The sequence below is a fragment of the Vicia villosa genome, linkage group LG6 (genome assembly GCF_029867415.1).
Source record: "Vicia villosa cultivar HV-30 ecotype Madison, WI linkage group LG6, Vvil1.0, whole genome shotgun sequence".
NCBI lineage: Eukaryota > Viridiplantae > Streptophyta > Magnoliopsida > Fabales > Fabaceae > Vicia > Vicia villosa.
Window position 1 is genome coordinate 95,998,232 of NC_081185.1, and position 14,526 is coordinate 96,012,757.

Here is a 14,526-nt window from a genome sequence, read left to right on the forward strand (position 1 = left end):
TTTTCACAAAATCCTTAATAATTCTAACAATTAATTCAATATTCCAATTAAATTAATATTAAAATTATACGGGTGTTACACGTATGACCTTTGATCACTCGACTCCGCTAGCTCCAAGTCGAGCAGGACATGATCCGGGAGAGGGCACATGCCCGACCATGGGTAAGTGTTCCCTGCAAATACTTCTTCCACCGAGGACCATCCTCCTCGAAGGGTTCCTTCACTCCCAACCCTCCGGATTAGAAGGAGTCCACGCACTCCCTAAAATATCGCGTTTCTCCTTAAACTCCGGAGTGGTTGACCCAGGATGAAGACTACGTATTGGTCTCCACTATTCACGCAGAATCCTGACAGTCTCCGAATTGAGCCTGGGCATCCAGTCCGATAGTGAGATCTTGGCCCAGCGTTGGGGGCTATAAATATCCTCTTTCACTAGAGGGTCAGGTAACTTCATTCATTCCCTTTTACCTTGTACTTTTGCTTTGATTTCTCCTTCTTCTCACTTTGGCATCAGAGTACCTTGCAGGTACACCCCGTAGTTCACAAAAGACCCAATTCTTTGCGGGCCTTGAAGATCCATCTGATCAGGTACGATCAGTTTCGATGACCATATTTTTGTTCTTTTAGGTTTTTATCGACATTTTCCCTTTTAAAAATAATATTTGGTGGGGACTCTGTTGTATTTTGAGCGATCAGGTGTTTTTTTGCGCCGCGACACGATGCCACGTGCATATTGTATAATTTTCATAAATTCCATCACACCACAGGTGATAGAGTACTTCGTATTTGATTTTTTTTTAATATTCCCGTATATAACACATGGACAATAAAAGAGTATATTATTTTAAGAAGATTTTGTTATGCCTATTCAAGGAATTAAATAACTCATTTATCATACACTAGACCTAATTTATTAGCTTTCCTCTAATTACGATCCATAATATATTATGAAATTTATATCAAAAACTTATAAAATCATCTAACAATACAATAATTCAACAATACAACAACAACATTCTCAATACAACAACGTACTATATCTCTTTTCAGAAATAATGGAAAAACAATATATACCATGATACAACAATGCAACAACAACATTATTAACAACGCATTAACTATCTTAATACAACAACACAATAAGAATTAAAACAACTACAACACCAATTTGTAACATTCTCAACAATACAAAAATAATCTCAATCTTACTCAATCCCAATAACTTATAACATTAAACAACAAAAACAAAATTCTATAACTATCTCAACAAATAGCAAAAATCTAAAACTCCACTTGAATGGTAATGAATAGATAAATTATCATAACTATGAAGAAGAGGAAGATATGAATTTTTTTTTTTTTGCGTAAGCTTCTTGAAGTTTCGTCTTTCAACTCCTTGATTCGAACCTAAAATGATGGAGTTTGCTTGGTCTCTACTATCGCCTTCTTTTGTTCTTTCGCTAGAGAACTTGTGTTATATGGGGAAATAAACTAAAATGTGTTATGTATTATCATCCCCTGCAATAGTAGCGAGATTTGATTTTTCCCCCTATTAAAATTTTTTTTGTCTTGGCCCCTTAACAAAAAAGATTATGTTTTCAGACACCCCCTGTTCCATGTTTGCCTGACTGGACTGGGAGAATCTTGCTGACTAATTAATTAGTTGCAAAACTTGGGATTCAAACCCAGGTCACTAAGGTGACATTGCTACAAGCTTACCACCAAACCATGCATGTTTATTTATTTATAGTTGCAAAGGAGTTCTATATATTAATACTCAATTCTTTTTCAATAATATATAAATTAAAACTATAATAATATTTTAATAGCTGTATAAATGTATTATTTAATAATTATATAATTATAAATTATTTAAACGTATTTTAATTAACGTTTTTTTAATAAAATATTTAAATGTATTTTAATTAACGTTTTTTTATAAAATATTTAAATGTATTTTAATTAACGTTTTTTTATAAATGATTTAAATGTATTTTAATTAACGTTTTTTTATAAAATATTTAAATGTATTTTAATTAACGTTTTTTTATAAAATATTTAAATGTACTTTAATTAACGTTTTTTTATAAAATATTTAAATGTATTTTAATTAATGTTTTTTTTAGAAAATATTTAAATGTATTTTAATTAACGTTTTTTTATAATTATATAAATGTATTTTAAATGTATTTAAATACATTTATATAATTATAAAAAAAACGTTAATTAATAAAATTATTAAAAAAAACATTTAAATAAAATTATTAAAAAAACGTTTATATAAATTAAAAAAACTGAATAAAAATGTTTATGAAAATTTTTAAAAAAATGTTGATATAAATTATTAAATAATACATTTATATAATTATAAAAAAACGCTAATTAAAAAAATTATCAAAAAAACATTTAAATAAAATTATTAAAAAACGTTTATATAAATTAAAAAAACTGAATAAAAATGTTTATGAAAATTATTAAAAAAATGTTTATATAAATTATAAATATTACATTTATATAATTATAAAAAAAACGTTAAGTAAAAAAATTATTAAAAAAACATTTAAATAAAATTATTAAAAAAACGTTTATATAAATTAAAAAAACTGAATAAAAATGTTTATGAAAATTATTAAAAAAATGTTTATATAAATTATAAATATTACATTTATATAATTATAAAAAAATGTTAAGTAAAAAAATTATTAAAAAAATATTTAAATAAAATTATTAAAAAACGTTTATATAAATTAAAAAAATTGAATAAAATATTTTAATAAGATTCGCGTATGACATGCCCTTTTTTAAAATGAAAAAATTAAAAATTGATGATGCTAAGATTCGAAGCATGTAAACCTTAACATATCACCACGGTTGTTAGTATGGATCGTGGTAAAAAATATTTTAATAATTAAATGAAAAATGAAGTAGCCTAAACAAGAGTTATTACCATCGTTGATTAAATGGCCGAAGTAATAAGATGTTACAAAATGTATATTTTATAGTAGTGTAACAATTGAGGAGTAAACCAAAGGTAAGCCACATTTTAATATATATTTTTAAATACTACCTATTACCTTAGTTGAGCTGGCAATCGAGGAGAAAAGTATTTAGGAGACACGCCTTCGAATCTCAACAACAATATTTTAGCACATTTTATTTTATTTTTATTTTTGTTTATGACCTATTACCTCGGATGAACTGTCAACTGAGAGGAAAATTACTCAGGGGGTATGTCTTCGAATCCTAACAATTGCTTTTTAGCACATTTTAATTTTAATTTTATTTTTGTTAATGAGATATTATCTCAAATGAGCTAGAAACCAAGAGGAAAGTATTGAACAACCCCCTTTTGAATTCCAACAATTGCATTTTAGTGCATTTTATTTTGTTTACATTTTTATTTATGACATATTACCTCGGTTGAGCTAGAAATTGCGGGGGAAAACTTTTGTCCAATTTGACGAAAAAATTAAGTAACGAATCTTTACTCTCCATTTATATAATTACAGCGGTCAAGATATTGCCAACTCATAAATCCACATGAAACATCAGTGATCATCGTGAAAACCTCACCAACCAATCAGAATGTGAATTTCTTAACGATCCATCTTAGACAAAAAATGTTGAAATGCAAACTTAACGGAATAAAAACAATAATAATGAAAGCAGTAGTGTGAAGTACAACACCAGTCTCTAGAGTTGATTGCAAGAACAGGAAAATCTTCAAGGGTTGGTTCTTTGTTGTAATCTCTTTTTTTATAATTGCAACAACTATGAAAAATCCCTTTTACAGCGGTTGTAAAAGGAATTTTATCTCAGGTTCATAGACAAGGTAACAAAGGGTGTCGTAATTTTTTTTTACTTTATCCGTCGATTATTTATCTTCTGAGAGAATACAAGAAGTGCTCATGTGTTTGAACTCCAACAACTATAATTTTGTATTTTATTGAAAACCATGCAACTTTTTCCTTCTGTGTTAAAATGCCTCGAGGCGAAAAATGTGTATATATATATATATATATATATATATATATATATATATATATATATATATATATATATATATTTCTTTCACGTGTTTTAGTAAAATACAAATATTACATTTTTTTTTGTTTAAATCTATATGTAGAAATTTAAAGAAAAATCCTGATACATCATCATCATTCTTGTAAATTTTGGTAAAGATCAAATGCTAGAATTTGTTACATATATGTATATTAAAATATATTTTCAATTGCTTCTCATACATTTGTTTCTAATATATAAAATCAACAAAGGTTAGATAAGAAAATTATTTATCATGTATAAAGACAAGAGATAATGTAAATAACACAAACATTGAACCAATACTATTTAATCCTCTTGCAACCCATCACAAAAATTGTTTCCATACTCTTTAAGTTTCACTTTTATTTAATATCTTGTTTTGTGAAACACCAACATTATAGTATGATTAAGAATAAATTTCTCAATGTTGTCAACAGAAGAAGGTAATATATTTTCTGACCGACAATATTGAAAAGTTATTCTAAAATATAACATTGTTTTCTTCAACCATTAAACATTGAGAAGAGGTGAAAACAACAACATAATTATGTGAGATAGATTGCAGAAATAGAAAAATGTTTTCTTCAAAGTTGGTGTTAGAAGAACAATAACATAGAACCAAAATATTTTTCTTATCTTGCAATTCATTCTAAAGAATGATGGTTACGAGTATGGAGTGGTTGTATATGAGTTAGATTTATGATACAACTTAGTGAACAAATTTTTATAATTAAACATAGGTATGATACAACTTTGCTCATTTAACCTAAATAGCCTACCCACTTTCTTGAGTAGAAATTTAACACGATTAATCACGTCATTACAAATTACAATTATTGATGGTACTTTTAAAAAAATCTTGTTGTACTCTAAATAAATATACTGAGGTGAGAAAATTAATTGTCATGACATTCAATTCACTAAATCAAAATAAGAAATCCGCATAAGAGGAATGAAAACATGGTAATAAGCTTATACACCAAGTTTGCATTATAGGTAGCATTACAATACTGAAAGAAAGAGCAAAGAAACTTCCAAATTCAAATGCACTTCAATGAAAACCAGATGAAATTATAATACCTTTAGCGTTAATGCTTAGAGGCAGGGATGTGCAATTCCACATAATCAACAAAGTCATCTATATATTTTTGGTGCAGCTCCATATCTCCAACTATCTTTCTAATCTCTTCAGCTTTACTTCTATAACCCTTTCCTCCCTCCTCTACCATCACCAATCTCAATGCTTTAGCCACTGAATCCCTATTGAATTTCTCATCATTTCTCTCTACCTTTACCCCCACCATTTTTTCTTCCATAAGTCTAGCAACTAAACCTTGCTCGTTATGGAAAGGTAACATAATAAGTGGACACCCAACTTGAAGACTCTCAATCACTGAACTCCAACCACAATGTGTCAAGAATCCTCCAATTGACTCATGTGCTAAGATTTTCAACTGTGGTGCCCAATTATTCCAAATCAATCCATTCTTATTTGAACCATTCTCAACAAACCAATCATGTTTATCTTGATTCTTCAAAATCCAAAGAAAGGGAAAACAAGATAACTCCAATCCTTTAGCTATCTCAGTAAATTCTTCATCACTTAATATCACTTCACTTCCAAATGCAGCATAAACGACCGACTGTTTTTCCTGTTTATCCAACCACTTAAGGATTGTATCCCAATTTTCATCCTCTTTATCTTCACTGAATTCTAATGAAGGTGGCAACATTCCAACTGAAATCACTTTTTTGTTCCATATATTCTCTAGTGATTTTAAAGATTCCCCTTCAATCTCCATGCAACTTCTTACAGCAATAAAATCAGAACCAAAGAGGGTTTCTTTCACCCTAAACAAATCTGAAATACCAGATTCATTTTGTTCATAGTGGACATGAGAAATAATCTGGTCCTCGTCATTTGACTTCTGAACTACCATATGCTCTAAAAATCGAGAAAAACCAAATGCACTAAAAATCGAGAAATAGATGCTTAAGACGCCAAGCTTTGATAATATTGGTGGTAGCCAATAAGGTGCAAAGTCATATATGATACAATCAGGAGTGGATGTTTCCAAAAATTCTGTCAAAGGTTGTTGAAGACCATCAAATGCTTTCTTGAGATATGGAACAATATGTGTTGGAATGTCCATAGTGGCTTCTGCATTCTCAGGTAGTTGATCTATATGTAGAAGTGGGAGTTCTACAAATTTGATGAAAGGTTGTAAACCAGGAGGAAGTTGAGGGAGGCGTTTGATGTTTCTAGGTGTGGAAATGAATGAAATTTTGTGACCCTTTTGAGCTATGAGTTTGGAAAGATGAAAGAATGGAATTATATGACCAAAAGCAAGCCATGGATAAACAGCAATGTGAAGAAACTTCTTAGGCTGATCTTCCATGGTGGTAATGTAAGATGTATTGATGATTAGCATGATTGTGGAACTTAACATACTTTTATAGACAGGGAAGAGTCAACTAAATATGAAGTGCAATATATTATTGAATATGAACATCTCTCTCATGGCATATAATCTAATATTTGTTCCTCATACTGTGAAATGAAAATGGTATTATTATTATATATAATTTTCATGTGATCGATTTTAAATGTTACTGAAATCAATAGTGATCAGATTTATTTGATTTGATTCCATTCGATATAGATCTACATTTTCGTTGACAATATTTAGATTTAAACATTAGACATGTCAATAATTAAAAACTAAATTTATTCAAATTTGTGATTCATTCAGCCTATTTAATATTGTTCATTTCTACATGAATATTTGAACACCGTTTTTCGTATATCTATTTTTATCAAATTAAAATTGCTTTTTATTTACTTATTAGACTAATCAGTAAGATTGGGGAAAAATAACTAGACTAATTAGTAAGGATTGGAGAAAAAAAATAGAATTATGAGATAGTGAGGGTGAAAAAAATAGAATTATGAGATAGTGAGGGTGATAAGGAGCAAGAGCGCAAAAGTTGAGAGGAGAAATTAGAATTATCACAAGATTAAATTAGATTTTTGAGTAAAAAATGATTAGTGAACATGAAAGTGTCCGTATTTGAAAAATCAAGAGAAGTGAACCAAGAGAAGTGAGAAGAGGCACTAAGAGAACAAGAGTTTGGGAAGAGAAATTCACCATTGGAGAGTTGTTTTTGCTGGAAAATTCAGGTAAGCGGGCGAAACTACTTTAATATATGTGTTATTGCATGAAGGGTAGCAAGAGATTCTCACCCTCCTCTAGGTTTTCATCTATTTTCTCCATTGATGTGGTTTATGTGTTCTTGATGAAAATTATGAATGTTATATGATAATTTATGTGTTTGATTTGTAAATTCTTATTGAGTTTCATATTAAAAGTTATACATGTGGTGATTATGTGAATCTGAATGTCGTAGTTGTTTTTCATGTGTTATGATTTTATGAATATCAGATTAGATTCATGATTAATTAATTAACATCATGGTGATTGTACATGGAATTGATGATTGATGATAATGAAACTTGGCGATTGATGGGTTAAATTATTGGTATAGGTGATATGTTATAATAATTCACGTTAAAAATTGGATTAGATTTAGGTTTAAAAAATGGGTTTTAGGAAGAAAACAATGTTTTTAGTTCTGCCCATATTAATTTGAATCATGGTTTTAACATAATTCGGATCACCGACAAATTTTAGAAGAAAAAAAAGCCTTCTTCCTGGATTGATTCGGATCAAGGAATAAACATGATTCGAATCTCGAGGAGCATTTTTGTTTCAAAATTTGTTTTCATCATAACTCGAGTTCCATGACTCCGTTTGAGGCACATCTTAAAGTTATGGAAAATTAACACGTAGTACTATCTCATGGTGATGCTCTAAGAGGCTAAGTTTCCCTTAATATGCAATGTTATGTATAGTTAATGATGATGGAAGGAGTTTACTTGTTGTAATTGACTAAATGTCCTTTGGTGATGAACTTTGTGGTGTTGTATTAGTGATGTATCGTATAGTAATATATAAAGGCGAGTTATCATTGGTGTTGTATTATGGTTAAGTATGTAGTTTCGATAAGGATCATTGGTGACGAATCTCATATGACATTGTTGTGCATTTCATGCATCATGTATTTCAGAGTCTAGGATTCAGTGTCGAATTGGTGATGAGACTTAATCAATAATATAACTCTGATTGTCCAAAATATTGGTGATGGGATTGTTAAGTACTATAAGTCTGACATCTAAATTAGTGAGTAGGATTGACTCCACATGCATATACGGATGAGGGGATAAGAACATTGTGTATACATTGCATTATCTTGCGATGTTTATAGTTGTAGATGGTGATGATTATGATTACATTTGGTGATGATTATGAATCTATTGGTAATGATTATGATTGTATTGATGATGATTGTGATTGAATTATGAATAACTAATATGAATGGTAATTGTAAGTGTTGTGAAAAACGATACCAATAACAAAGTATAATAGGGAATTAGGGAAGAGAATAAGAACACAAGAATTGGTTATAACTGCTATTCTTTCACTTTCTCTTAAAACAAGATTACAAGTTTAAAAGAATAACAAATAACCTCTCTCACCCTAAATTAGAATTTGCAGCTTAGCAATGATGAGAGACTAGTATGCTATTTATAATAGAACCTAACATACTAACTAATGGGCTTTTTCAGCAAGGCCCATTACACAAGCCAACTTAATAAACAAGCTAACTTAACAAATTAGGGTTTAAACACTAAAACCTAATTTAACATGCTAACAACCCTAGCATCTTCGACATCTGCATGCTAGACCCATCTTCGACTACAGCATGCACACTTCGACACCAGCATGTGAACAATCCTTCGACTTCATGCTTAACTCTGTCGAACTGTCGAACCAAGAAGCTACCCTTCGACAATACTAGAGTTCGATCCAATATCTCACAAATCTCCACCTTGGACCTAACTCTACAACGTCAAGGAACAAACTAGCTTTCTTCATGCAGCTTTATCAACTGCATACAGTGGAAAAACTTGCAACTCGGCAATGTCTTGGTGATCATATCAGCAGCATTGTCTTCAGTCGAAACCTTCAGCACTTGGACTTCTCCACGCTCGATTACTCCTCTGACGAAATGCAGCCTCACATCAATGTGCTTAGTTCGCTCATGATAGGCTGAATTCTTCGACAGGTGTATTGCACTTTGACTATCACATTTAACAGTGATACCTCGACCTTGAAGTTTTAGCTCCTTTGCAAAACCTTCAAGCCACAATGCTTCTTTCACAGCTTCAGTTAGGGCAATATACTCCGCTTCAGTGGTTGATAGAGCAACAACCTTCTGAAGTGTTGCTTTCCAACTAATTGCAGTGCCAAACATAGTGAAAACATATCCAGAAATAGATTTTCTGGAATCCATACAACCTGCATAATCAGAGTCGACATATCCTTCTATTACTGCTTTACTATCTTCACCCAAGGCTCCACCATAAATTAGGACTCTATTCAGAGACCCATTTATGTACCTTAAAATCCACTTCAATGCTTGCCAGTGAGCCTTTCCAGGATTCGCCATGTACCTGCTTACAAGACTTACTGCGTATGCTATGTCGGGTCTAGTACAGACCATAGCATACATCAAAGAACCGACTATATTAGCATATGGGATGCTATTCATATAGGCTCTTTCGACATCAGTACTGGGACACTGATCAATACTCAGCTTGAATTGAGGGTTTGTTGGAGTCACAACTGGCTTCGAATTTGACATACCAAACTTTTCAAGAATCTTCCGTAGATATGCCTCTTGAGATAGGCATAACTTCGACTTCTTTCTATCTCTTCGAATGTTAATTCCAAGAATCCTGGAAGCAGCTCCCAGATCCTTCATATCGAACTCCTTATTGAGTTCAGCCTTCACCCTCGTCACATCTTCAACATTGTTGCTTGCTATGAGAATATCATCCACATAAAGCAACAAAATAACAAATGAATTACCAGGTCGAAATCTGAAGTAAACGCAGTGGTCAAACTGACTTCTAATGAAACTTATGCGTGCCATGAACTTGTCGAATCTCCTATTCCACTGTCGAGGAGATTGTTTCAGCCCATACAAAGATCTCTTTAACTTGCACACATAATCTTCCTTCCCCTTTTCGACATACCCTTCAGGTTGCCTCATCAGGATCGTTTCATCTAAATCACCATACAAGAACGCAGTCTTCACATCCATCTGTTCCAGTTCAAGATCGAACTGTGCCACCATGGCAAGCAACATTCGAATGGACCTATGCTTCACAACAGGAGAAAACACATCATTGAAGTCGACACCTTCTTTCTGAGTGAAACCCCTTGCAACTAACCTTGCCTTGTATCTTTTCGACGTCACTCCTTCAATTCCTTCCTTAACTTTGAAAATCCATTTACAGCTGACTAACCTTGCCCCAACAGATTTCTTGATCAGTTCCCAAGTATGATTATCATGAAGAGATTTCATCTCATCATCCATGGCCTTCAGCCATTCAGTCTTATTTCGACTCCTCATAACTTCCTTATAGTCTCTAGGTTCTTCGTCTAGAACCTCACTTGCAGAGATTAAGGCATAAGCTATAAGATCTGCATATCCAAGTCTCTGAGGTGGCTTGATGACTCTTCTCGACCTATCTCTCGACAATAGGTAGTCATCGTCAGTTTCCTCAACTTCAGCATCTTCTGCTTCTTCTTCGACTTCATCTGGGATATGCAATTCAGCATCAACATGCTCCACCTCAACAGGAATCTCTACCTGTTCCAGCTCTTCGTCAGATGTTTCTGTACTTCGACCAACATCATCAGTTTTCTTAAAAGCCATTTCAACTTCATTGAAAACTACATCTCGACTGGTGATACACCTCCTGTGACCTGGCTCTAGGCACCATAGCCTATAAGCTTTGACTCCTTCAGGGTATCCCATGAACATGCATTTCAGAGCTCTAGGTTCGACCTTGTCTTGCCTAATGTGAGCATAGGCTACGCAGCCAAATACTCTCAGTTTGTCGAGATCTGGTGGATGTCCCGACCAAACTTCTTCAGGTGTCTTCATATCTAACGCTGTCGAAGGACATCTGTTTATCAGATATGTTGCTATCGAAACAGCCTCAGCCCAGAACACCTTTGTTAACCCCGCACTAGTCAACATGCATCTGACTCTCTCCAAAATAGTTCGATTAAACCTTTCAGCCAAACCATTTTGCTGTGGAGTACCTGCAGTAGTTCTATGCCTTGCAATACCAGAGGCAGCACAAAAACTGTCGAATGCCTCATTGCAAAATTCAAGGCCATTGTCGGTTCTCAACCTCTTGACCTTTCTGCCAGTCTGATTTTCAACCAGAGTCTTCCAACTTTTGAAATTCTCAAAAGTTTCATCCTTAGTCTTCTGGATGAATACCCATAATTTTCTGGAATAATCATCTACTATGGATAGAAAATACCTTGCTCCTGAATGTGATGGACACCTTGCAGGCCCCCAAAGATCAGCATGGATGTAATCAAGGGATCCATGTGTTCTTTGTTTGCCTTTGTTGAACTTCACTCTGCAAGATTTTCCAAGTACACAGGGTTCACAAAACTTCAGCTTTTCGACTTTGTCTCCACCAAGCAGATTTTGTTTCCCTAATTCGACCAGACCCCTTTCACTGACATGGCCCAATCTCATGTGCCAGATTTCTGTTTTCGACAAAGGTTTCGTGGATGCAACATTTGTCGAACCACTTACAACTTCAGCCTCAAGGGTATACAAGCCTTGTTTCTTCACGCCTCTCAAGACTTCCTTCGAACCCTTCATGACTCTTAGGATATTTTTCTCTCCTTGGAAAACATATCCTTTCTTGTCGAATTCACCAAGAGAAAGCAGATTTCTCTTCAAATCAGGAACATACCTGACTTCAGTCAACAACCTTATTGACTCATCATGGAGCTTGAATCTCACAGATCCAACACCTGCAATCTTGCAAGCCTTGTTGTTTCCCAGCAATACTGATCCACCATCTTGATCACATAATTCCTCGAACAAGTCTTTGTTTGGAGTCATGTGCCAAGTGCAACCTGAATCCATAATCCACTCCTTCTTAGAGTCACTGCTTGAAACCACAAGAACATCAGATGATTCGAAATCATCTTGAATAATGGCAGCGTTGCCATTATCCTTACCTCCATGATATTTCAAGCGTTCAGGGCACACCTTTCTTGTGTGACCCTCCTTCTTACAATGGTAGCATCGAATGCCAGATGCTTCGCCACTATAAGTCTTCGACTGGCTTTTGCCTTTCTTCTTGTCGAACTTCCCATCCTTTCGTAAGAGTTTTCCTTTAACGGCCAAACCTTCGCCAACAGTCGAAGGTTTATGCTCCTTTCGTTCATTCAAGTCCTTAGAGTACAAGGCTGATTGAACTTCTTCAAACGTCAGGGACTCCCTTCCATACAAGAGAGTTTCTTTGAAGTGATCATGTGATCGAGGAAAAGAACACAATATTAACAGCGCTTGATCTTCATCATCGATCTTCACATCAATATTTTCAAGATCAAGAATCAGCTTGTTGAACATATCCAACTGCTCAGCCAATACTTTGTCTTCAATCATCTTGAATGAATACAAAGCTTGCTTCAGGTAGAGTCGATTTACCAGCGATTTGGTCATATACAAACTTTCAAGTTTCACCCATAACCCTGATGCCGTCGTCTCCTTTGATACCTGCCGGAGAACCTTATCACCAAGGCTCAACAGAATTGCGCTGTGTGCTTTCTCGATCATAGTTGTCTTCTCCGCTGCCGTTAATGCAGCATTCATGGCTGCCTCTCCCTTCAACGCTTCCAAACAACCCTGCTGAACCAGTAGGGCTTTCATCTTCAAGCGCCATAGACCGAAATCATTCACTCCGGTGAACTTTTCAATCTCATACTTTGTTGAAGGCATCTTCTCCACGCTCACCGCACCAATTTGTTGTGAAAAACGATACCAATAACAAAGTATAATAGGGAATTAGGGAAGAGAATAAGAACACAAGAATTGGTTATAACTGCTATTCTTTCACTTTCTCTTAAAACAAGATTACAAGTTTACAAGAATAACAAATAACCTCTCTCACCCTAAATTAGGATTTGCAGCTTAGCAATGATGAGAGACTAGTATGCGATTTATAATAGAACCTAACATACTAACTAATGGGCTTTTTCAGCAAGGCCCATTACACAAGCCAACTTAATAAACAAGCTAACTTAACAAATTAGGGTTTAAACACTAAAACCTAATTTAACATGCTAACAACCATAGCATCTTCGACATCTGCATGCTAGACCCATCTTCGACTACAGCATGCACACTTCGACACCAGCATGTGAACAATCCTTCGACTTCATGCTTAACTCTGTCGAACTGTCGAACCAAGAAGCTACCCTTCGACAATACTAGAGTTCGATCCAATATCTCACAGTAAGAATATGCTACTCTTCCTATGTTTAGCTCCACTAATATATTTGAGCGTATTCTCACCCCCCCTTTTGGTTTGTTGTGGTGTTTGTGCTCCTCTAGGGAACAAACAATCAGGTAGAGAAGTAGTTGCTTGAGATAGAGGATGACATTGATGCCTTATTAGTTGCCTTATCGGTTGGTTCTTTAGTGGAGTTGTTTTGATATATAACATTGGGGACGAATTTTTCTATTTTTCTTATTACATATGTTATGTCATTTTGGAGTTTGTTGTAACAGAGTGTCGTCAAGAACAAACCAAAACTATGAGAAAGATTTAGCTTCTTTAATAAACACAAGAAATCCTATTAGATTTTCAAGAAAGAGATAGAGGAGAGAATAAGAAGAAGAAGAAGAAGAAGAAGAAGAAGAAGAAAAATCAACATTGGTTATTATTGGAGAATAAACAGTAACATTTTATTGTTATGAATGCAACAGATCTCATCAATCAATACTGATATTCTGTTATGAATGCTTTCTATTAGCTGTATTATTTCCTTCTAATACCACAGCTGTCAATACTTATGTTTAGGCTTGATTTACGGTAACCTTAATTATTTTGTATAGCTCTCAGGTTCTATATATGTGCAGTTGTAAAACGTTTGTAATCATCTGAAGAAAATACATATCCCTTTTTCAATATGGCATCAGAGCGAGATTTTGGAAAGTCTGAGTCGGAGAAGATTCATACCTCTGATGAAGGAAAGAGTCCAGTTGCTCTCACCCCAATTTCACCATACTATCTCAGTACTTCGGATAATCCGGGAACACCGCTAGTTGCAGCCACTCTCAAGGGAGAAAATCACCGAACATGGGCACGTTTAATGAAGACGGCGCTTCGTGCAAAAATGAAGTTAGGTTTCATTGATGGAACAATCACAAAACCAGGAAAGAAGACAACAGACTATCTCAATTGGGAGAAGGCGGATTCAATGGTGATGGCTTGGATCATAAACGCTACTGATCCGAAATTACATGGCA

General features: G+C 33.9%; 1 protein-coding gene across 1 annotated transcript; it reads right to left on the reverse strand.

Moving 5' to 3' along the window:
• Positions 1-4,963: 4,963 nt before the first annotated feature.
• Positions 4,964-6,461, reverse strand: LOC131611916 (putative UDP-rhamnose:rhamnosyltransferase 1). Its single transcript, XM_058883744.1, has one exon. The coding sequence runs from the start codon at positions 6,444-6,446 to the stop codon at positions 5,136-5,138; it is 1,311 nt and encodes a 436-aa protein (XP_058739727.1). The 5' UTR covers positions 6,447-6,461; the 3' UTR covers positions 4,964-5,135.
• Positions 6,462-14,526: the final 8,065 nt, after the last annotated feature.

What these genes read in the sequence shown, in the direction of transcription:
- LOC131611916 (XM_058883744.1), bottom strand. Translation starts at nt 6,446, where the DNA reads ATGGAAGATCAGCCTAAGAAGTTTCTTCACATTGCTGTTTATCCATGG.